This window comes from Microchirus variegatus (genome assembly GCF_963457635.1).
Source record: "Microchirus variegatus genome assembly, chromosome: 18".
Classification (NCBI taxonomy): Eukaryota; Metazoa; Chordata; class Actinopteri; order Pleuronectiformes; family Soleidae; genus Microchirus; species Microchirus variegatus.
Genome location: NC_139819.1, coordinates 20,330,668 through 20,355,330, shown reverse-complemented (window position 1 = coordinate 20,355,330; position 24,663 = coordinate 20,330,668). Strand labels below are relative to the sequence as shown.

The 24,663-nt window shown below is 39.2% G+C and overlaps 1 protein-coding gene across 2 annotated transcripts in view; it reads right to left on the bottom strand.

Annotated features, from left to right (window-relative positions):
• ksr2 (kinase suppressor of ras 2) overlaps positions 1-24,663 on the bottom strand; it is a gene marked incomplete at both ends in the record, with an annotated part of 102,109 nt that overhangs the window by 5,685 nt on the left and 71,761 nt on the right. For both annotated transcript variants that reach the window (XM_083904435.1, XM_083904434.1), the window contains 12 exons: positions 2,601-2,735; positions 4,657-4,790; positions 4,880-4,976; positions 9,655-10,016; positions 10,945-10,993; positions 16,452-16,521; positions 17,319-17,360; positions 18,114-18,282; positions 19,786-19,895; positions 21,491-21,576; positions 22,207-22,290; positions 23,408-23,477. In XM_083904435.1, the coding sequence (XP_083760561.1) occupies positions 2,601-2,735; positions 4,657-4,790; positions 4,880-4,976; positions 9,655-10,016; positions 10,945-10,993; positions 16,452-16,521; positions 17,319-17,360; positions 18,114-18,282; positions 19,786-19,895; positions 21,491-21,576; positions 22,207-22,290; positions 23,408-23,477 (1,408 nt within the window). The remainder of the gene's footprint in view (positions 1-2,600; positions 2,736-4,656; positions 4,791-4,879; positions 4,977-9,654; positions 10,017-10,944; positions 10,994-16,451; positions 16,522-17,318; positions 17,361-18,113; positions 18,283-19,785; positions 19,896-21,490; positions 21,577-22,206; positions 22,291-23,407; positions 23,478-24,663) is intronic.

Sequence of the window (24,663 nt, the reverse complement as noted above, 5' to 3'; positions counted from 1 at the left end):
TTAATAAATCGTAGTTCATGTTACAAAAATAACTACAAAATTCTACTTTATGGCTTTGTGAGTGTTGTCCTCTAGTGAGTTATATCACACTCACAAATTTGCTCTGAGACCTTCCATTTCTGACTTTCCCCAATGGGAAACAATAAAAGTACATCTTCTATTGCACATCTTATTTATATATAAATGTATAAATATGTTTCTAATATGTTCTGTTGTTGATGATGGCACACCCTCAAATCAGACAGATTTGTTTTCCTGAACAAAATGGGAAAGCAGTGTTTCCAAAAACATTGATTCTCGAGGCTTGAAAACACATTTTTGTTAACTGGAATGCACTTGTGTGAACCAACGTTTGTACATTGTCTACATTTCAGCTCAAGGTTCCAGACATCTGTTGTTACTTCCATAAATATAAACCCACAGCATCTCTTGACGAGCAGAGACTGCACTTGGTAGACAAACAAACACCAGACTCCAGGTGCTTGGGAGCCCAATTTTAAGAGCCATCCATATGATTAATCTCACAAGTGTAATCAGAAAATCACTTCATTTATGTTCTTTCTCCTCTACTTTTTGATTCACTTCTCTGACTTAATCAGTTTGTTGGCTCCTCACTGTTCACACGTTCCCTCTTCCTGCAATTTTCTCATCAGTTTAAAATGTAAGACTGTAACTCCACTTTAGTTTTCTGTTATTCCTTTAACTGAGCTTCCACATCGTTACGTGCAACCACATAAGTTTACATACATTATCACTCATGGTTAGTGGTTGGCTGAAGCCATTTATTGTCAAACAACTGTGTTTACTCTTTTTCTTAAATCATAATCACAACACAAACTATCCAAATCACCCTGATCAAAAGTTAACATACCCTGGTGATTTGGCCTGATGACATGCACACAATTTGACAAAACGGGTTTGAATGGCTATTAAAGGAAACCATCTTTACCTGTGATCTGTTTGCATGTGATTAGTGGGTGTGTATAAAAGGTCCATGAGTTTCTGGACTCCTGACAGACACTTGTATCTCTGCTGCTCTGACATTTTTTGGATTTTAAAGTGGACCTAGACCGGAAGTTCCAATTAACGCTGTTTTTTAGTGTGTATCTGCGTCATTACCTTGTTTATGAAGACCTGAAGGCTCTAAACAAACGCTGTGTATTATTGTAATCTCGGGGCTCAGCGAGATCTCTGAAAAAATCTGGTCCAGTTACGTAAACAGCGGTTCTCCTGAACAGCAGATCATCCTGCTCCGGGCACTAGTCCGGGTACATCCAGTTGCATACATTGAACCACAGAAGAAGAATAACGTCCGTTGTGGAGGTGTTTCACGAGCGACAGTGTCTTCTGACTCTGGGTCAAAGTCATAAAAGGGACTGCGGCGGGGAGTCGTGAAGAAGCTATTTTTAAACATTGATAACACAATGTTTTGATAATGAGGAGCAGTGCATCCACCGTTCCAGAGGGGGGAGCTGTGCTTCTGAGAGCGGATGTGCTGAATAGTACTGGCCAATCACAAGACTTTGTCTTCTGGGGGTGAGAGTTCACTCTGAAATATCGTAGCATCAGAAAAGAGGATTCCTATCGGCTCGTTTACAGCAACTAGGAGGTTTTTGACCATAAAAACAAGTTAATGTATGTAAGTAGACCTCCATAACTATATGTGCAACAGAACCACTCTAGGTCCGCTTTAAGTCATGGGGAAAACAAAAGATTTGTCAAAGAATCTGCAGGAAAAGGTAGTTGAACTCTTAAATATCAAAGGAATTGAGAATGCCAATCAGCACTGTTCAAACTCTAATTAAGAAGGGGAAAATGAAGGGTTCTGTTGAAACCAAACCACGGTCAAATAGACCAACTAAAATTTCTTGGGATGCAAAGAAAAACCCATAAATAACTTCAGGTGAAAAACAGGACTCTTTGAAAAAATGTGGTGTGGCTGTTTCAAGATGCACAATAAGGAGACACGTGAACAAAGATGGGCTCCATGGTCGAGTTGCCAGAAGAAAGACATTACAAACGAACTACACAGGACATTTGGTCACAATCAATGGCAAGATGAATGCAGTAAGTTATCAAAAAAATAGTGGAGGAACATTTGCACTCATCAGCCCGGAAGCTGCGCATGGGACGTACTTGGACATTCGAACATGACAATGATCCAAAACACCAAGTTGACCTGTCACTGGCTACAGCAGAACAAAGTGAAGGTTCTGGAGTGACCATCTCAGTATCCTGACCTCAATATCATTGATCCACTCTGGGGAGACCTCAAACATGTAGTTCATGCAAGACAGCAGGACAATTTAGGTCATTTGGATAGTTTGTGTTGTCATGATTTAAAAAGAGTAAACACAGTCGTTTGACAATAAATTGCTTCAGCCAACCACTAACCATGTTGCAACCAGTTGCAGTGTTATCATTCATATTCTCTGAAAAATGGTTAAGAAATCATATATTCTGCTACAGTATTTTAAATTGTGAGCACAACTAACCCTAACCCAGTTAATGAGAAGTCCATTATTGTGGTGTTTTAGAATACATCTCTCTTGAGAATTTAATCTGTTCCCTCACATCTTTATGATTTGTTTTTGACTCACCCAAAAGCAAAGACGTCGGACTGTTTGGAGAAGGGAAGCTTGTCCTCCTCCGTGTCTGGAGAGAGCTGTTGGATGATTTCTGGGGCCAAGTGACAAAGCCAACCATTGGGGATCCTCAGTTTATCCTCTCTCCGGCTGCAATAGGAAAAGTTGAAGAGAGACAACCTGTCAAAAAAAACTGCTGTGCTGTTGAAATATCTTGGCAAAATAAACGTTTGAACCATTTTACTGTGCCTACATGATCAGTTTTGACACATGTTGACTGCCAATGAGTTTGTGTGTGAGCAGGATGACACAAAAACAAATGAACTGTGAGTCAACAAAACACCTACTTATTTTATTAAGTAGATCTGAGGAAGGTGGTGGACATAATTGGGAAATATTTCATGTTAATCTTAATCTATGATTTATCTATGATGGTAATATTGTGTTTTAATCTTCTTCTAACCTTTTTCTATTCCTGAGTGATATCTCATCTCTGAAGGAGCAAATGCAGTGCATTCAATTTCCGCTCAGTGATTAAGAAAACATTGTGATTGAGATTCTAAATCTGATAATGCAGAGACCATTATGAAAACAGTCAAAGAGTACAAACCTTTATGTCGTGAATGTTATTATTCAATATATTTATGATGTCTCCGTCTATGAATAAAGTTTATCTTATCTTATACCTCTGGTCAGGCTACTTAGTTTGCCATAGTCTAAATATATTCCCCTATAGAGTCTGGATTAGTTGGATTAGGATAACCACCAAAATCAAATAATTTATTCCTTGGGCTAAAACCTACAGTACGTCCCCAGAAACTCAAATCAAAATCTTTTACTTTCTGAGTTATAATCTTCCACCGTTGTATTACTGCTAACATGCTTGCAATTGAGTTCTGTGTAATACTATAAACTTGAACTTGGCCGGTTTCCCTGTTCAAAGTAATATTACACAATTGACAGGAAAAGATAATCTGTAACATTTTATTGCCTGCCAATTTGCTCTTGTCGTGATTTATATTGTGCAATTGTCACTGTACTTTTCTCATCATAAAAAAATGGGTCCCTGCATGGTTTAGGAAATACTAAATCACCCAAATCACCTACCAGAGCTTTAAAGAAAACGTATGATCATGCATAATAAAGCCATGACCTCAAAAATACACTCAGGTCTATTCAGAAATAAGAAGCTTGCACCAGAACACAACACGTTTTATAAATAGATACAGAAATGCAGACATGACTTGTTGGGTTTTCGGGGAATTAAATGCTGTTATTTATCTGGTAAACAGTGGGTGGGGTCCTGCTGTCGTAGTAACGTTGCCTAGCAACCAGCAAAGACAATAAACAGTGCTAATTACTCGGCTTCAGTGACGCTGGTAAGCAGATGTTTGGACGTTTAAAGCAACATCATGTAGGATTTCAAGATAATTTTTACAATACATCGACTTACAACAGGGTGAATGGAAAAAACCCACCTGTGACAGACAGCTATATGCACTCATCTCATATATATATATATATATATCTCCAAATATTTTCATTTTTACTGTGTGGCTTAGATTTGGTTGCATTTCCATTTAAAAATGACAAGGAGGAAAAATGTATATAAAACAATGCATTTATATGTAAATGTTATCGTTAAAAAAGGGAAAAAAAAGTGCCATTGGCCCCCAGAAATCTTTACATTCTCAAAGTTTGGACACCCCTGCTTTATGGCATTTGTCACAGAATGTCACTTTATCTCATACTGAGCAAAAAAAACAACAAACACCAATAAAGTGCAAGATTTTAAAACAAAATTCAAATATGTAAGTTGACAATTCAATCGTCTGTAATCTATGAATTAGTGCAATATTTCAGATGAATTAAACTAAATAATTTACAGAACATGAGGGAGATTTCACTTTTAATGTGTATAATCTTGAAACCAGCAAAACAGAAAATTGGTTTTGACAATATTACACATGCCAACTATAAGTTCCATGATTGTTATAATATAATACTGTTCTGACTTCAAGACAAAACCCTGTGTTCTGTGTGCTCGTGCCTCTGATGTTACAGTAATTACCTTCCAGCCTGCAGAACGCCAGATATGGTGAAGAGACCAAAGTCAGTGATGACAATTTTGCCGTTGTCATAAAACACATTCTTGGACTTCATGTCTTTGTGTAAGATCCCCTTAGCGTGGAGGTAGCCCATCCCCTGTGGACAGAGTGACATGTGACTGGTTTGCAATAATACGGCCGGCATTGCCAAAGTCTTCTTCGGAATCAATGCCGAGTTGTTCTTACCTTGACCATCTCTTGTGCAATCTGTCGAGTCTTGTTAACATCCAGCACGACTTTGCCATCCCGCACCACAGAATAAAGTGTCCTGCCTTTACACAAGCTAAGAAACGAGAGAAACAAAAGAATAAGACTAAGTGTTTTAGAAAATGGTGTTTTCTTATCATTATTTGCTGTTATTGCACAATTGTATGATCGTTTTCCATGTGCCAAAACGTCAGGTGGTGATGATGATTTGTAAAGCCACATAAATGCAGGTCCTAAAAAATAAAACATGGAACTTGAAAGTGCGACAGAAGCTCCTCGTGCTCGGTGCATTGACAGCTGCTCTCCCCTCAGCCACAGAGCTCAGTTACCAGGTGCAGATTAGGCCACTGTGACAGGTCGTGTCACGACAGGCTGAGCAGCAGTGCATTTCAAAAATGATTTGTGTCACTGTAACGACGCTGCTTTGGTTTCACTTTCAAAAACTACTTTCTTAAAAAACTGGTGACACAACATACATGTGTCTACTCAGACCACACTCATTGCTATTCTTTTCTTTTTAATGTTCAACGTATCCTGAAACACTCTTGTGTTAACATGTGTGAGACATGTATTATCGTATTAAGATCCTTAAGAATAAACGTCTGGACTGAAACATGGAGCCACTCTGTGCCAGGGTGAATCTGTTACCACTGAGGTCTGTGGAGATGCTATCATATTTCTGGAGGGGTGTCATCATCACAGTGGTGTATTAATAGACTCTCCCTGACTCTCACCTGAAGCCCTCGTGCCTGACTCTACCATGCAGGTGACCAACAAAGGACCTGAAGCATACAGCTCATGCATATTCATTAATTAAGCAGCACCTGACAGTGGCCACATTTTCAGGTGCTCTCTGTCCTCTGGGTCTTTCAGCCACAGCAGCACGTGTCACTTTGCATCAGATGTTAGAAACGTTAAAAGAATGAGAGAATGAGTCCACATGTTCACACTGTTGGGGCCAATTCCAATTCCTATCTTAACCCTCAAGCTCAACCCTTTATCTTAACTGGCCTCAAAACCAAGTGTTGAGAGTTATTTTGTCACTTAGAAATGGGACACCCCTTAAATGCAGATATGTCTTCAGACTGTAGGGGGCAGAATAACGCGAAAGCTGCGTCCAGTCTGTCAACTCCAAAAAAGAAGAGGAAGAAGAACACATTTACGTCACAATTATTTATTACGATCCGTTTGTCAGTCAAGTTATTAGGTTGTCAGTTAGTTATAAGATGATACTCATACAAATACCACAACCACGGACATATTCAGCTGACAGTTACCACACACCACGGCTTACTGAAAAGTAAACCATAGCAAACGATCGCGTGTGCGCACCTGCCGGCTATTGACAAAAGATTGTAAAATAAAAATAAATGTTACGCAACAATGACGTCAGTAATCCATAATATGGGCCTAAACTAAGATAATACAATGGTTTTCATCATTTTTATATCTCTATTAACAAAGAAAATACTTAATTTGTATCGCACTTGCTTCGCTGCTTTCGACGCCATCTTTCTTATGTGAAAACACGCAATGCATTCTGGGTAGCCCATGCTCCTAAGGGTGGTCCCGGAAAATCTCAATATTGAGGGCAATACAGCCCTTAAACTTGCCCCTCAACTTATTTTTTCTGAGAATCGGGACAGCACTTGCACTAGAGGGAGAGCGCGTTTTTGAGATTGAGGGTTAAGATTGAGGGTTAGGCAAGGAATTGGAATTCACCCTTGATGTGGTCACTGGGATCTCATATACTCAGTCCGAGTTGCCACCAACCGCTGACATATTTTGCAGACTACCTTAATCTGCTTCTCATTGCTTCTGCAAAATTGGAACTATTTCCTCACAACTGATGTGGGCGTACCTTGATGGCAAGCTGCAACCAGACAGTGATTGGTAGTTTCAAAGGTCCAGGTCCAAAGCGTATCATAATTACTGAACTGAATTTTATCACAATCCTAGTTTGAGGATCTTTTATCACTGAGCCCTTACAGATGGTGTCATTTTTTATTCCATTAAACTGTCCAATTTGTTTTGACACCACAGTGGCAAGTTAAATCCAATTTCCAGTCCACATCTCTAAGGCTGGAGCTGTATGATAATGATGATGACTGCATGTTTAACATCCATGTTTTACGGCCTCACTTTTATTCTGTGTAATGCAAGAATTCTGATGGATAACAAACCCATCTGTTGCATTGACATTTGCATTATTTGCAGCAAACATCAATGAGTGTTTTTTTTTTGAGAGAAAACAAGCTCCCCCACACTCACAACAATTTCATCTGGCATTAACTGCAATCATCAAAATCACTAGCACCACTGTGCATGTGATGGGAAAATAATACATTTCCTATTTAACTATATTTGTTCTGCATTTTTCAAGCCATGAAATCAGTGTGAAAAACGTTTCCTTCATTCTTTAGTTCTTTCTTCACAGAGAATGAAAAATGAATGTCTCCAAACAAAAGGGTTTAATTCAATTATTATTTTACTTCCATCTTTGACTGCAGCATGCAGAGCAGGAAAATATACGAACAGTTTTCTTTTGAAGATGATTCGCTCCGCTAATTAATTAATTAATTAAACAAAAGGGAATTCAATTAACAAAAAACAGCCCTGTCTTCTTTACCACAGAAAATCAAAACACTAATCTCACTAAAATAATTAAAGTTGTTCACTATGCATAGTGACAGAAGAGTTCACTGTGCCACTCACTGTTTCTTTCATTCAGCCACAGTAGCAGACATTTCTAACCATAACCTCCCCATGCTTCATTTTCAGCCACTCTAAACCCACTGGGCCCTACAGCGAACTACAATCACCCCCTGGGACAAGGGCTGACTGTGGAGGCTCAGCAGCTGTCAAACAACGAAGTGACCACTTCAGATCTTCTCACTGGTCCTCCTCTCACTCTGTGTCATAAACTCCAAGAAGTCCAGAATAATGGCAAACAATCCCTTGAATAGTATCACCACCACGGCTAGACTATTATATCAACTATAATATGTTATGTTATTTGTATGTTTGGGGCCTGAAGCCTGTTTGTAACTATGTCGTCGTTATTGCAAGAATTAGTTTACTCCTTCAACTGTTTAATTGAGTTATCTGTAGAAAGTGTTGTTTCAACCTCCACAGAAAGTGTCTATTAGTCTGCTTTATAATGTATTAGCTTGTATTACTTCCACTACTGATACACAGAGGATCAAGGCAGTCTGGGAGAAGGACTTGTCAGTCGATATTGATGATGGGACATGGGAGGATATTTGGAGTAATGCTAAAAAAGATTTTCATCTGTGCTCGAGCAAAAGCTATCCAGTCGTAAATAATACATAGGACTCGATCTCCTAATCGCAGGAATTCCTTCCCCGGTATTTTCTCCTTTGTGTCTTAAATGTAAGACAGAAATAGGTACCTTACCTCATATGGTAAATTACAGAAATATTGGTCTGACATATTAAGCGAAATTGAAAAGATATTTGGTTTGGATTTAGAAATGGATCCAATATGTTTGATTTTAGGTCTCTAAAGGAGATATACAATTACTAATTCTGGCAAAAGGTTATACAACATTCTAACCTTTGGTAAATATATTGTTACCGTGGATTAATGATAAGAGCCCCTCTGTTGGTGTAAGATATTACTGGAGATGATTCCTCCAGAATATCTTAGAAATATTATACATCACTAAGTTGACCAGTTCTACAAAATCAATCAATCTATTCATTGATTATTGTACAAAAAGTCTCATAAACTGTGACTTTCGACGGATCTGAAACGTGAACTCTTTCCTTTGACCTTAACTTAATTTCTGTTGGCGAGAGCTGTATTTTGTTTTGTTTTATTGTGTTTGTTTATATGTATGTTATGTTTGTATATTTGTATTGTTCATGTAAATATATTGTTATATTGACGTATCTGCTTGAATATTTCACACAATTAAACCGATTTACTCGACTGATTTCAAGCCATAAATGAATACATTATCCCTTGGTTTCAGGGTGGTGACCCTGATTCGGCTGGTTAAATATGAATGGACTTCCCTTACTTTTTCTAAGTTGATAACTAAATAATTATACTTCAAAATGATTTATTCATCATAAATAATTGCCAAAAAGCTCTCCATAACCTTGCACCCGCATGCATCTCCAGTGTCCTCCATACATACTGCACCACTCACACTCAGCGTTCCTCCTCATCCATCCTCCTCAACACAACACCTGCTCCATTAGCTTCCATGGGCTCCAGAGCCTTCAGCTGAGGAGCTCCTTGGCGAGAGAACTCACTTCCACAGTCCATTCATAACACTCAGAAAGCCCACGTCAAAACCCACCTCTATGGGATTTCTTACAATTTTCTAACAATATCGATATTTTTAAATTGTTATTTTTAGATTTCTTTATGGTATTTGCTTTATTCTTAAACCAACCATGTGCTTCTTGAAATGTACATCATAGATGTATTGTATTATTATCATTGCTATGATATTATTAAAAAATAAAACTCCAGCAAAGGATGAGCATGATGCCACGTGACAGCTAATCGATGGATAGATTAAGTCCCACCTCCTCCACCTGCTTTCTTTTCCAGAAGACAACTTATTCTTATGCTGAAAGATCTTGAGATCTTTTATACTTTTTGCATGATGGTATCTTTGTAAATTCTATGCTTTGTAAACATGTTCAAATCATTTTACATCCCAGACATGCCTGCAAGTTCTGGCTACAGTAGCAGTTGATTTCCATCTTCATTCTTACCTCGTGATGATGGCCAGATGTGGTGGACTCATGCAAGCTCCCATAAACAGAACCACGTTCTCATGGCGAGTGTTGCGGTAGGCCATCACCTCACGCTTGAACGCCTTGAGCTGGTCCTCGTTGTCACGCTCGATGTCAATCAAGCGAATTGCCACCTCGCCATGCCAGCGTCCGTGGAAAACCTTGCCAAAGCGTCCCTTGCCAATCATCTCCCCGATCTCCAGCTGCTCAAACGGGATGTCCCACTCCTGCAAAAAGATGCTCGTCTGGCTGGCTTTGCGCGGGAAGTTGCGAGCCGACAGAAGCGAAAGGTTCATCTCCTCAAACTCGTCGCCGGAGTCCTCGTCGTTTCCTTCCTCGTTCTGCGTGAAGAAAAATGTAGGTGTTCCACTGTAGCTGCTACATTTTCACATTTAAACAGATTCAAACTGTGTCAGGAGAAAAAATCCCCTTAAAAACACAAAGAGGTGGTGTAAAATATTCAGCTGAGATGGGAAATACATGTTCTGGCAAATGGAATAGAGCAGCTTGAGGATTAGAATGAGCGAAATTCTCCTGCAAACTGTAGCATACAGGGTGGGTTTAAGAGAAAAAGAAAACACTGTGGTGCCTTGTGTCGTTATGCATGTACTCTCTTCAATCAATTAAATATCTGAATGAAATTTACTTCACCCCCAGAACTGCAAGAAAAGCCCTTAATTTACAGGATATGTATATATACTACATACATTAATGTATCATTGATAAAGATTATATTATATTATATATAATTATGATTATAAATCATCGCTGACATGTTAAGAGATGTGTTGCCACACAATTGTGTCAAGATGTGTGCATTAGAACTACTGACTGCTATTTAGGCAATTACAAACATAGATAGAATTCTAAAAAGGGAAAGCAGCCAGAAGGAAAAAACTGGCAGATTTATTCTGATTTGATTTTAAATATGAATTGAATTGAAAATGACCTATTCAAAAATGCCTGCAGGATTATTATTCAAGGCAATATGCATCACAATTTTCTCAACTATATCATTGTTAGATTCTTTTCCTTTTTCCTGCTTCCGATGCATAACTTAGCTTGAGGCGTCTCGAAGAGATCAGACAAACTGTGTTAAACGAGATAACAATGCAAATGACTGGGACACATGATGATGTAAAGGGCTATTTTGTCTTCATTCAGATTCACAAGTCATTTTAATTTAAAAAAAATCTTGTAAATGAAAAAACTTTCAGGCACATGCAAGTTCATCACAAAGGTCATGTCCAGTTTAAAATAGAGACTTACGTCTGATGTCGGCTCCACTTCGATTTGAAGTAAAGGGTTGCCCTCATTCCTGAAAGCAAGAAAAACAAAGAAACTGATGAGCTCAATCTGGTTTCAAATGGTGTTTGTGTCTTTATTAACTCATAAAATCTGAATGATACAGTATCCTGACAGTGTTTGAATGATTATTTAATCAGCATTTGGACACTGGTTATTTTAACATTTCTATTGTATAATTGCCTTTTTTTCCTTCATTAGGGGCATCATTTGATTTGAGGGTGACACTTTTTGGTAATTAGTTGTTTGCACAATGACTACAAAATCGTTGAAGCTTGAAGAATATGAAAGGGAACATTTAAAAACAGACAAACTGTACAGGATCTGGCAACCATTTAGATTATTTTACTCATAACATAATCTTTCTATATATTATATGTTTACCCCCTTGTCTTGTGTATTGGTAAGAGTGTACGTATGTTGAGTTTTTTGTATGTCTGTCTGTAATGTATTGTTTAAAATCTCCGAAAATTAATAAAGAGAGTTTATAAAAACAGACAAAGAATGTACCTTTATTGAATATTAATAAGGGAAATCCAAATGAACACAGCACTAGGGGGGAACTGGGGAAGCAGACTGTATGATAATTATGATACGATAAATATGATACGATCAATCACCAATAACTGCTGAACTTGCGATTGCGACGTAAGATACGTTTTCGAAGTGATCAAGTAACCAATTTTTAATTAACTGATATTCCGATGCTCATTTTTGTTGGAATAGTAGTTTTTTTTAATTATTATTATTGTATTTAAAATACAATCAAAATACTTAGTGCCACTTGCTTTTATTTAGTAGATCAGCTTAAGTGGAAAAATTAATATTATATGAAGACTATTTGACAGATAAATGAAAGTGTGAACAGAATGAAATGTAAGAACGGCCACTCCTAATTAGTGGTGGGATGTTCTTACCCTAATTTCTACTTTCACAGTCATTTTATGATGTTTCAAGTGCATTTGTGCCCTGAGTCCCTATTAATTTCTGACCCCAGTATGTCCGCGGTCACATACTCCGTGGGTGCCAATGACATGACACAAAGTCCATCCTCCACTGTCCCCATAACTGGCTGTAACATCAGCATGTAACATCTCTCAACCTTTTCTCTGGTATATTAGCACTGGCTCACAAAGCAATCCTGGACTCTGAGCAAAGAGCACAGGTGAAGCAGCATATCAAATAATGTGTGATTCCTGTGGCGCCAAGAGTCTCTAGCAGCAGTTCGATCGCTGCTCTAATGAGGCGATCCTGCCGGGTGTAGAGGTCTAAGACAGGCCCTCATTAACCCTGGGATGAGGCCATTACGACCACAGAAATCTAACAGCTGCCACTACGAGAACATACAAAGATGTAGGGGAAGATGGACAATAGCATTAATTTAATCAGGAGACTACGCTCTCCCTGCCACCCTCAAAGGAAGCTGTACAGATGGATAGACTGTGGATTTCATCATTTTGATACTCACTAATGCTCTATTTCATTGTTGCTGTAATTTATTTATGATTTACAAAAACATAAACAATAAGAACATTTATGAAACTGAACATTTATTTTACAGAAAAATAACAAGTAGATCATATGATTTCTCCTTTCATGATTTTTAAATATTTACCAGCATTCATGTGACTACCTCAATCAAGAATGAACTGAGGTTATACAGTGGTTTAGGCACAACAAAAGAAACATTTTGTGCATCCTCCTTTTTGCAGAAATAACAGCCTCTAAATGCTTTCTATAGCTTCCAATTAGAGTCTGGATTCTGGCTGAAGGTATTTTGGCGCATTCTTCATTACAAAACATCTCCAGTTCAGTCAGGTTTGATGGTTTCCGACCATGGACAGCAAGCTTTAAATCACACCACAAATGTTCAATAATATTCAGGTCTGGGGACTGAGATGGTCATTCCAGTACGTTGTATTTGTTCCGCTGCATGAATGCCTTAGTAGATTTTGAGCAGTGTTTAGGGTCGTTGTCTTGTTGAAAAATCCAGCCCAACAACATTCCCAGTCCATGCACTGGCCACACAGCCCCACAGCATGATGGAACCACCACAAATTTTACTGTAGGTAAAGTGTTTTTTCTTGAAATGCTGTGTTCTTTTCCACCATGCATAACGCCCCTTGTTTTGCCCAAATAACTATTTTAGTTTCATCAGTCCACAGAACCTTATTCCAAATTGAAGCTGGCTTGTCCAGATGTGCTTTAGCATATGTCAAGCGACTCTGTTTGTAACGGGTGTCACGATCCACTCTCACCGCACCTTCAGCAGTATAATTTGTTGTTGCTCCCTGCTGCTCTGTGTTCTCTCTCTCTGCAGGAGGTGTGGTTGACCTACTTTCCAGAAGACGCTGGTGATCGTCTCCACCTGCTCGGCTCCACCCAACCTGCTCCTGATCATCAATCAGCAGTGCTCTTAAGCCGGAGCCGCCCGCTCACCAGCGTCAGTTCGTTGTTTCGCACCAGCCGGTATAGTCACACGTTTACCTCTCTACTCGCTGAAAGAAATTTTGACTCCCTGGAAAACTGTCTCCTGCCACTCGAGAAACACGTAAGCTCCAGCGAATCCCTCTTCTCCTGAGATTTCTTCTGCCTTCCTCGCCTTCATCGCTCCTCGTCTGCTCCAGCGGAAGTGCAGCTGCTATCCTGTGTTCATTCCTTGTCCTCTGGAACTCCTGCTGCTCCTCGTCAGCTCCAGCGAAGGCAACTCCAGGCAGGCTCGATGGGCTCTCTTCCTGGGACGTTTCAAATTTCACCCTCACCTTTCGTCCTGGCTCCAGGAACGTGAAGCCCGACTTTCCCGCCAATACTCACCTGATCCACCGGACCAAGACCCTGGCCTCATCCTCTCTCCTACCTGCATCCTGGGTGCAGCCTCCTGGCCTGTGGAGGCGAGGGTTCTTAGGGCCCAGTGGACTGAACCTGATCCGGGAGGTGGACCGCCAAATCGCCTGTTCATCCCCAACCCTGTTCACTCTGAGGTTCTGCAGTGGGCTCTCTCTTCAAAACTCGATTGCCATCCTGGAGTCGCTCGCACCCTGCAGTTCCTCAGGCAGCGTTTCTGGTGGCTGTCCATGCCCCAGGACACGGCAACCTTTGTCTCTGCCTGTCCTATCTGTGCTAGAAGCAAGACATCCAACCGCCCACCTGCTGGACTGCTCAATCCACTCTCCATCCCTCATCGCCTATGGTCCCACATTGCCATCGACTTCGTCACTGGTCTTCCCCCATCCAACAACAATACCACAGTCCTCACCGTGGTCGACAGGTTCTCTAAGACAGTTAATTTCATCCCACTTCCCAAGATTCCCTCTGCAGCTGAAACTGGAGAGCTCCTGGTCAGCCATGTCTTCCGTATCCATGGCTTCCCAGTCGACATCGTCTCTGACAGGTCCCCAGTTTTTCTCCCGGGTTTGAAAGGCGTTTGGCTCAGCACTGGGGGCCTCTGCCAGTCTCTCCTCCAGCTATCATCCCCAGTCCAATGGTCAAACGGAAAGGACAAACCAAAGCTTGGAGAGGGCCCTCCTTTGTGTCACCGCATGGTCTTCCTCCCTTGGGTAGAATATGCCCACAACTCCCTCACCTCTGCTTCCACCGTTGTCTCCCCCTTCATGGCCTCCCTCGGCTATCAACCTCCCCTCTTCGAGTTCCAGGAGGACGAAGTCGCTGTGCCATCCATGCAAGCAAACCTTCGTCGTTGCCAGTCTATGTGGCGTCAGGTACGGGCCTCTCTGCTATGAGCCTCCCAGCAATCACAGAAACAGGCCAATCGACACCAGATCCCCGCACCTGATTATCAACCTGAACAGAAGGTCTGGCTCTCCACCAAGGACCTTCCGCTCCAGGATTTATAAAGGAAAATCATGAAAATTCACAGGGGTGCCAAAAATTTTTCATACCACTGTATTTACATATATATATCTCCTCAGCACTTGAGAAGTGTAAATTGCAAGTTGTCCAATTGCTAAAAAGGGGGTGATCCAAGTGACTTAATTAATTACCACTCAATCTCTAAATTGTGCTGCCTGGCTAAGGTTCCTGAGGCGTCTCCTTGGATGCATTTAATGTTCTTTAACCACAGCAATCAGGGTTCAGGCCACGCTCCTCTACTTACAAAATTATAAGTGGAACTGTTTTGATACTCGTCAGCACAGAGATGAGGCATTTGTGGATCTGTGGATTACATTAACAATTTATTGTTGATATCGATGTATGGTTTCAAGAATAAGAATGATACTTTTATATGACAAGAATGAATCAACAAGTAAGTATAGGCTAAGTAAAGTAAGTTTAGTGGGCTGTGATTTTTCATTTACTAGATGTCTTTTGGATGTTGGGTGGATTATTTCATTTTAGCCCCAACTCCAAGTCTTTGGACAGTGGGAAGAAAGAACATAAAGGGCAACAGCGCGAGCCCAATGTTAGTAATAATGGGTATCTCTCCCACTACTTTAATGAGAACATTTTAATATAATATATTAAAATGAGACTATATCATCACTATTATGCAAACAAGCAACAACATTATATCCAAGGTCCATCAGTGCCACATGGGAGTTGTAATTGTTATATACTATATTATATATATATATTTATATATATATATAATACTTGACACACAATAACTATTGTCTCTTTGTAAACCATTATGGCTAGGAGGAGCTGGCAAAGTGCAAGCTCTGGACAAATGCTGTGTCTTTCTAGTTCGTTTGTTTGTCCACTCGTCCAACTAAATCCGAATGATTCTAACTGACATCAGTGTATTCATACATGGTTCTACATTTATACATCATGTCCACAGCTACAATAGTCACAATCGCTTCCAATGATTCAGTGACCAGTGAACAGTGACCATCAAACAACCCCATTCTATTCATACACAAATGGAGCTTACCCTGACATATGGACACTATTATTTGTTGTCATATTTTGTTCCGATTCTTATTATTTCCAGTCATTGCTTCCATTAGTTATCTCAAAGCTGGCCGATGCCACAGGGAAGTGGTGTGAAAACATTAAATGCACATTATTATTATCATCATTTGCTGTTGACTATTCCCTTGCAATCAATGGCTACGGTCCATATTGTGTTTGTAAAATGACTTTTCCCTCTTGTGATAGATTGAGATCCTGATCTAATTAACATCTGGGTCTTACCCATTTCATCAATCCTCCTCCTCTTTGGGTTGTTTTATCGTGACCACTGGCTTCCTCAAAGAGCCAGTGAAAATCTGATTGGCATCCCTAGTGTAGCATGAAGTAAAGGCCATACTAACATTAGTCTGTGATTGTTCCTCATGTCACCACTGAAACATGTCATCCAAATATCTGTGATTCAATAAATCTGACTTCTGCCACACAGAAGAAGTAAGATGGAGAGGAACAAAGGAAAAACAGAACTTAAAGATGAGATGAATGTGAGGAAGACTGGACTGGCTGTTTTATTGAATAAACTCTCTATTATGACTCACCCTGGCTCAGACACTACGGGATGGAGGATGACCTGTGGTGCTCTGCTGGGTGGAGCCTCTGGAGCAACATCTGCAAAGAGTCAATAAAAAATATCAAAACAGTAAATTAGAATAAAGGATAATTAAGATTTAAATCCTGAACATTGTTTAGAATGCTTCCAGTGGTTTAACGATTATCTAATATTGACCCCAATGTTTCAGAGCTCAACAAATTCGAGAACTTTATGACAAGAATAACTTTTACTGTCATTGGCTCATGGTTGCAATACTCAACTTCCTGTTAACACCAAAAGGTTTATAGCCAGTTTACATGAAAGGATATTCAGCATGTGACTTAGGTTACTTCTGAAATGGAGATAAAATGCTCCTCTGGAAATGCAGTTATTACAAGAAAATGTAGTCATATAGATGTAAGTTTAGATTGATGGTATTAGCAGTAAGTGGTAGTGTTTCACCACAACTACCTTCTGATTAAGGTAGCTGATTATATCTAGGTGGGAAGGAGACGGACGCATATGTTTGCTTACAATTATTTCCAAAGATCTGTCTCTTCCCCATATCTCAATTTTGCTTTTCTTTTATTTTCCTCAAAGCACTTCAGGTTGTGTGCAGTGTAGTAACCTGCAAAATGAGCAAAGGCTCTGTGGTGCTAGTGTGGACAAAGGCAAAGAGTCCGAGCATTGACAAATCATTACGAGGACCCAATAAGAAAAGCAATGAGTGGGTGTCAGGGCAGAGAGTCTTAAAGCAGGCCAAGATGAGGAGATGAAAATCATGGCATCATCAAAAGAGCCCTCCTCCTCACTTATCCTGGGCAAGTTGCAGTGCATTGTGGGTAGGGGTAATGATCAATTATGAGAGGCTTACCTGGGAAGATAAATTGCTGCTTGTATTTGAAATAACTGGAGGCTGCAGAAAGAGACAGAGGGGAGAGTTGGAGTGTGAAGCGTTGCCAAGCTAATCCGTCGGTTTGTTTACACTCAAGTAAGTCAATGAAAGAATAATGAGAATTCTGCTTCACAAAACAAAAACAAAGTTCACACAAAGACACTTCTCCTTATTAATTTACTCATATTAACTACTGAAATTTAGTCTTTACTTCATGCATTTACTGGTTTTCATCAAAATAACTGCACGATATTTTCATAACAATTAACATTTTTTTGTGATCAATATAAGAATAGTCTGCCACCTTTAAGCTTAGGCTGTTTGTCAGCCAGTCCACAACACCTCAATGACTTATGGCTTGACATTAAATCTCACAGTCATTCACAGTCTCCTCAATAATGTGTCCTCCTGACATTTCCTCTATTCCCATCATTAGGCTGACATTTGTGTTTCTGAGTCACTGACTCAAAGAATAAAGTTTTATTCATGCCCACCCTCAGGACTCATTTTGATCATTTCGCTGCTTCGCACCACGTCAGAACTGACATTGGCTTCACGCTCATGTTTGGCCTCATCATTAATCCAGCTTTATTTTTGGTACCATTGATCCAAGGACTTTAGATTTCCACACTACAACACTGGAAACTGACAATTATTGTCATACTGAAAAATCTGTATATTGTGAAGATTTATTCACATACTTATTTATTCGAGATCGAAACCGGTTACGTTGATCATAAACGATTCGTGATAACCTTGTCGACATGCCAATACCTGTCAAGTTGAACTGCTTCTGTTGCCGTGCTGACTGTGGGGAGGGGTGTAGTGGCGATGGGGGCGTGGCACTGCTGGGCAGAGGAGGGGCTGGAGAGGACGGGGTGGAGGAAGTGGTGGAAGAGGGGTTACTGCTCGAGTCCGGTTGGTACGGGACTGGGATGTGATCCTAAGAAGAGAAATAAAGAAGATGTTGGACAGACTTTATATGACAGATTTTTAGTCTCTTTTACACAACTTTATTTTTAGCCTCTCTGTGTCACACTACTAAACTTCTAGATTGATTTTCCACCTTCCAGGCACTTGGTTTTCATTCATTTTAACTTGCGTAGATTCGAAACATTTCTGACAGAGGTAATCAATCTCAACGTGTAAAATGCTGTGTTTTTCGTTTCTGGCAAAGATAGATTTTTATTGTGTAGGGCTGCAGATGTTCACACACGAAGTGCTCTTACAATTCTATTAAGAGGTTCATTTAATGATGCTCTAACATGTAGCTAAAAAGGAATCAAGACAACTACTTTGCAATCATATTCAAGTCACATTTGTGCATATTGGACTCAATCAGATGACTGAAAAATCCAGCTGTTTAATTAAATTAAGCTGATCTCACCAAGACATTCGGTGAATCAATATTTTGTTTTTTTATGGGCAATCATAACATCTTCAACTTGTGAAAGCAATTTTGTTTTTTGGACATCTGTGGCATGATCACCGTCTTGACTTTAATTTTAATTCTAATGATGCCTAATGACAGTTAATCAACCACTTGTTTGTGTATCCTTTTTTTCCCGATATCACATACTATTTTCTCCTGATTCCAAAATCCAACAGACTTACAGGCCTTTGCTCAGGGAGCATCAGGGTTGGGCCTTCACCAGTGATTTTAGATTAGACAGACCTCCTCATTATGTTTGTTAAATCTGTTTGAGTGAGCATTATCACTGTCCAGTCGACCGTGTTCTTTTACATTTACACTATACAGAAATAAATTGTGTTGGATTGAAATGTTGATGTTGAAAATGATAAAACAAGGATCTGTTAACACAAAAAAAATGTTATGAGCTCTGACAATTCCTTGCCAGCATTTCTACCTGACAAACACAAAAGCTGTGCATTTATAATGATCTCATACACGCTTAGAAATACAAGTGCTAAGTAGAACCATATAAGGTTCTTCGGCTTGTCCTCATAGGAGAACCCTTTTGAAGGGTTCCACCAAGAACCCTTTTAAAACCCTTTATTCAGGAAAATGTTTAAAGGGTTCTCTGGATCAAAATGGTTCTTACTGGAACCATTAGTGTTACTTTGGGAAAGGGTTTCTTCAGAAGCAAATAGAAGAGAAGAACATCAGCCCTTGTAGAAGGACCTTTTTGGAACCCTTATTTCTAAGAGTGTATTTACACGATCATTTGGTTTTCACAATTTCTACCATCTAAATTTTTTTCTCTGTGAGTTACTGTGTAATCAATTTTTGAACGTGCTGGCTGAAAAACATTCAAATATATTCATAAGGAGAACTCATCTGTGTAAACATTTATACCGCAGAAGAAGTATACTTTTTCATGGTGTCATGATCCCCTGGGAAAGACTAATTGACTCATAACCATTACCCCACAAAATGGAAACAAGGTAAGAAACAAAGTGTAATGCCCAGTCGATTTCTTCATACCTTGTTGATTTTGTTCGTTTTGGGGAGCGTCTGACTGATGTGCAGGTCTGTGTACCTGAGTGGGTTGTTGATGTCACATGGCACTGATTCAGTCCGTACCAGACGAGCTACTACAGCAAAGAAGTAGAACAATGAAACACTGAGGTAGATGCAAATACACAATACTCATCAGATAGTTTGAGTAAAATTAGGCAAAACTCATTAACTGCACCTGCATATTATGGAAAATGAGCAAAATGCCCTTTCTTGAACACCATCATTTGTTATCTCACACAGACAAAAAAAGCAAACTGTTCTTCATAGAATAAAAGATTTAGATTTAATTAGTGGCCTTACCTTGAGTCGTTCCTTGCTGATCTGTGGGTAGAGAGGACAAAAGAATCTCAGTATTGATAACAGATAATGTACATTTTTCTTCTCTCTCTCAGTACAAATATCACACCTGTCACACTTAAGTGGCTTAATTAAACAGTAGATAACAATAGAGGGCCTTTGACCTTTTTACTGGAAAGATGTATTGGCAGTGGTTTGAAGGACCGAAACATTGAAACATACAATGTGAGGACAGCAAACTGCAGCGTAGTAACATGGATCCACAATCTAAAAATCATCCACATATACACGACTCAATTTAAGGCTCTTGTCTTCAGTGACCTTCAGGTTCTGAAATTATACATTCTGAGCAAGTTCAAAGTAAAAGTTCTTATCAATTACCAATTTTAATTAAAATGGTAATTGCATTATATTACTGATTAAGAGCAGAAATCTAAATCCTGCACAACCATACTTTAAATAGAAATGTTCTGTTTAAAGCCGCTGTCAGTGAAATATTTTTTGTTACATGTTAAATCAGAACTGCAAAAAGAGGCAGTTCTCTCCATTTATCAGGTAAATGCAAATATTGAGGGGTGACGGGATTGCTAACAGACAGGTAAATGCTCTGACAACAGCTTTAACCCATTTAGAGGCAAACATTCTACTGTGAAGACAGGTGGACAGAAATACAGGACACAACACTGTTCAGGCAAAAATCACAGGTTACCAAACGTAAACTGGGTTCAGGACATAGTTCTCATGTCATACACATGAGAACTAAACTTGCTGGAAAATGGAAAGATAATCAGTTCGGGAGCTGAATTTGAAATGAGGAGCTAACAAGAGTTAACAAGAAACAGGTGTTCTGAGTTTTGGCATATCTATCAATCACTCTGGGCCGGAGCAAGAAGCAGAGGTCTGTAATGAGAGAGCGTGGTGACTATCTCAGAACTAATACTAGACTATAATACAGCACTTTTCGAGTTATGTTGCTAACAGACAGACAGACGGCGAAAACATAAACCTCCTATTGGTGGGGGTCAAAAATAGCCTGAAGCGATACATTCTCATGTTGAAGGTAATTACAGACCAACATATGATCACTAGCTCCAGTGGTGACATCTCACACCATTCCAAAGTGACATACATCCTTTGATTGGAAACGAAAGCCATGGCAAACAAAACAGTGGGTAGCAAGCAACAAGCAAAAGTACAAGATATAAATAATTTGGTGAAGATTTACTAATTATTAGTAAATCTTCACTGGGAAGTCAAGATTTTCTTTTTTCTTACTTTTGTTGGGAATGAAAACCACCTCCCTCCAAATCCAGCCTCTGCACTAGTGTAACACACATAAAGCATGGAAACAATGGAACAATGACAAACTTACCTTTGAGAGATTCTCGTCCACCTCTCTGTATGATTAGTAAATGGCAAGGTGGGGCTTCTTTGGTGCATTTGTTGTGGCACTTCAGCCTGGTTGAAAACCAAAGGACATGGACTTTGATCAGTGTTTGTTTGTTGTTTGTAGGTTTTCACCCATATGTGGTGTTTGGTTTGTTTATGGGTCACCAGAACTGATTTGTAACAATATGAGCAGTGGGGGAGGGACTGGGAAAAAAACACAAAAAGATATTTACACTACATTTCTTAGAATGTCATAATAACATGTTCTTTAACATTGTCTTTTCCTGAAATATTAAGTTGACGTGAACAATTACATATTTAGGATTGTTTAGCTGAGGTATGGCGGTATAAGTAAACAAGGGAAGAAAGCAGCGTTTAAGAGAATGACTGATGAGGCCCAATTGAAAATAATACCATTTCATGTGAGTGACTATATACAGTAGAACATAGGACATGGGTTACTGTGGTCGACATTGGCTTAGAGATAATTGTGGGTAATTTATTGCAATAATGGATAGGCAACATATGAAAAGTGGGAACAATAACATGTAGAAGAATACATAAATCACACCCGTTCATAAATGTGTCACCTAGAAAAGGCATTTTAAAATGCTATAGCTATAATCAGTAAATAAGTGTGAGCAAACACAAATCCCAGCCAATAATTTTGCAATCAAATAATGATGGAGAAAAACCTACTTGCAGTTTTTACATTTCAGTCCAAACAACATTCCCTTTCCGCACACTATGCATGTCTGGGACATCCAATATTTTGTGGAAAACCTGCAAGCAAAAGGGGTGGGGAGAGAGCATAAAAACACATCACTTTCAGCTTGTTGCACATTAAAATGACATACAGCTGTGGATTAGCATGAGGAGATCACAGCTTCTGACCTTTTGCTTTCTTCAGGCTCACTCATTCTGACAGTCAGCTTTTACAAAAGACAGCCTCACATTCCCTGTGTTGCCTTTCTGTGAGTATAATAGATGCCTGAAGAGGGTGCTTCAGTGACTGTGCTCACCTCCCCACTCCCCAGCATTTGCACATTTGATTAGGGTCCACTTCATTTTCATTTCTTCAGTAACCTTGGTCATCTTAGACAGTCACTCTGCAGTGCAATACTGAGGCCGTGAGGTTCTCTTCAATAAGATGATTTGACCCAGTTATGGGAGCTTAAAGGTCTCAATCATTATTTAGAAGTCCAACACAATCAAATCAACAATGTGATCTATTATAACCACTGATTCCCCACACCAGCAGAACAAGCAGTTAATGCAGGTAAGTGTTGTTGCCTTCTGTACGGCTGCCTGGCTAATGGAAAGTGACTAATGCCGTTTGACAGAATCGGAATCTGTTTAGTAAGCCCCTCCTTCGCTTCAATTGAAAGGGACATCTTCACCACCTGATGTAATTTTTAGTGGACGCTGCTGTCAAATATGAATGATGATGTGACAGCTGAAGATTCTGCAAAAAGAAATCCTTCAGCACATACGAGGCCATAAAGCCGTAGTGAAGTATTGTGACCAGCAACGCAAATGCATTTATTATTTACTTATATTAACAGGCTAATAATGTTCAAGGGCAGACATTAGGGTTATGCACCTCAAAAAAGTATATGTCTATTAAAATAATACAGAATCTTCAAATAAAGGTACAATAAATGACATTTGTGCAACTCAATGTGATTGACAGAAAAACAAAGTAACAGTTGAAAGATGGAAACATTGAAATACACAACTTGAACAAAACCCACCCAATTACAATATAAATAGCGCACAGAGAAAATAAAATGTTGATGTGAGAATATAAACTGAGATAAGCAAGAGGCCATTTTGAATTTGACCTGCATTCTATATCTAATGCATGAGTGTTTCACAAACACAAACACTCTAGGCCTACCTGTGTTTTATTGAGTTTCCCAGATCTCTTCGGGGAATCTGTGGGGACCAGCGAGGCACTGAGAGAGTGTCTGGGGAAGAAGAAACATCATCATCTTTTTCTCTTTTTGGTAAAATATGGTTATACTCACACAATTAATGTCTTACAAAAGAGAGTGTGTACAAATGTCACAGCATTAGTAGCATTTTTCACGTTTTGAATTGTCTTTCATGGGCATACTGTCTGTATATGTCATTACTAAAGCTATTTAGAAAATAAACCCACAAATTATGTTATAAAATGAATCTGTTCCACTTAGTTTTTCGATTCGTAATTATATACGGTATAAGTATATATAATTGCATATATATATGTAATCATGCATATGCTAAATGGCTGTGGGGGGCACATGCTATGCAAGTCCAGATCATACGATTTCTGTAGGTGACAGAGGTGATGCTTCAGCTCTCTGGCTCATGACATAATCCTATATTATAGGATAAGAGCAACATTTGAGTACCTTTAATTGACAGTAGCTGCTTTAAATCCACTTTAGTGACAGTGACTTACTTCACCTTAGTCTTTTTTGCAGACATCAATTACCCTAAGGTGGTGAGATCTTTTCCTTATAAACCTTTTCATATAAGACCGTTTCTTCTTTATCTTAGTGACAGTATGAGCTGCAGTAAAACAGCAGCTCATACAGTATTAAGAGCTCTACTTTGGACCACTAACTACCAACAACTAATAAAAAATAATAACTGACATTTTGTTTGTGGGTCTGAATACCAAAATGTATTCTCTGAACATGTTAAGTTTTTCTAATTTTACTCTTTGATGACTACAACCATATGGCTGAGCGAAGTAGTCTAAGGTATAATTGGTGCATAACATATGCTAATTCACTATACTTATGCATGTCAAAAATACAAACTACCATTTAAATGCAAGCATATTCTGAATTTGTATGAAAAAGTAAAATAAAAACACAATATAACAATACATAAATGATGTTGTTGTGATAGAGTTTTGAAATAGTTTTCACTTCCTTTCTGTTATGTGAAGGCAACAATAGTTTCCTGACTTGCTCGGGTAATCTGTGTTGTCATCTGCAGTCTCACCATTAGATGGCACTAATTCTTACACACTGGACATTTTAGCTTTCTGATATGGAACCAGATGAGGTGCAGGACAGCCAACGACATTAAATCATGAAGCTGGAAAACAAGAATAAGCTTATTTTTGTTTCTATAAACTGTCCGTACATCCTGAGGAAT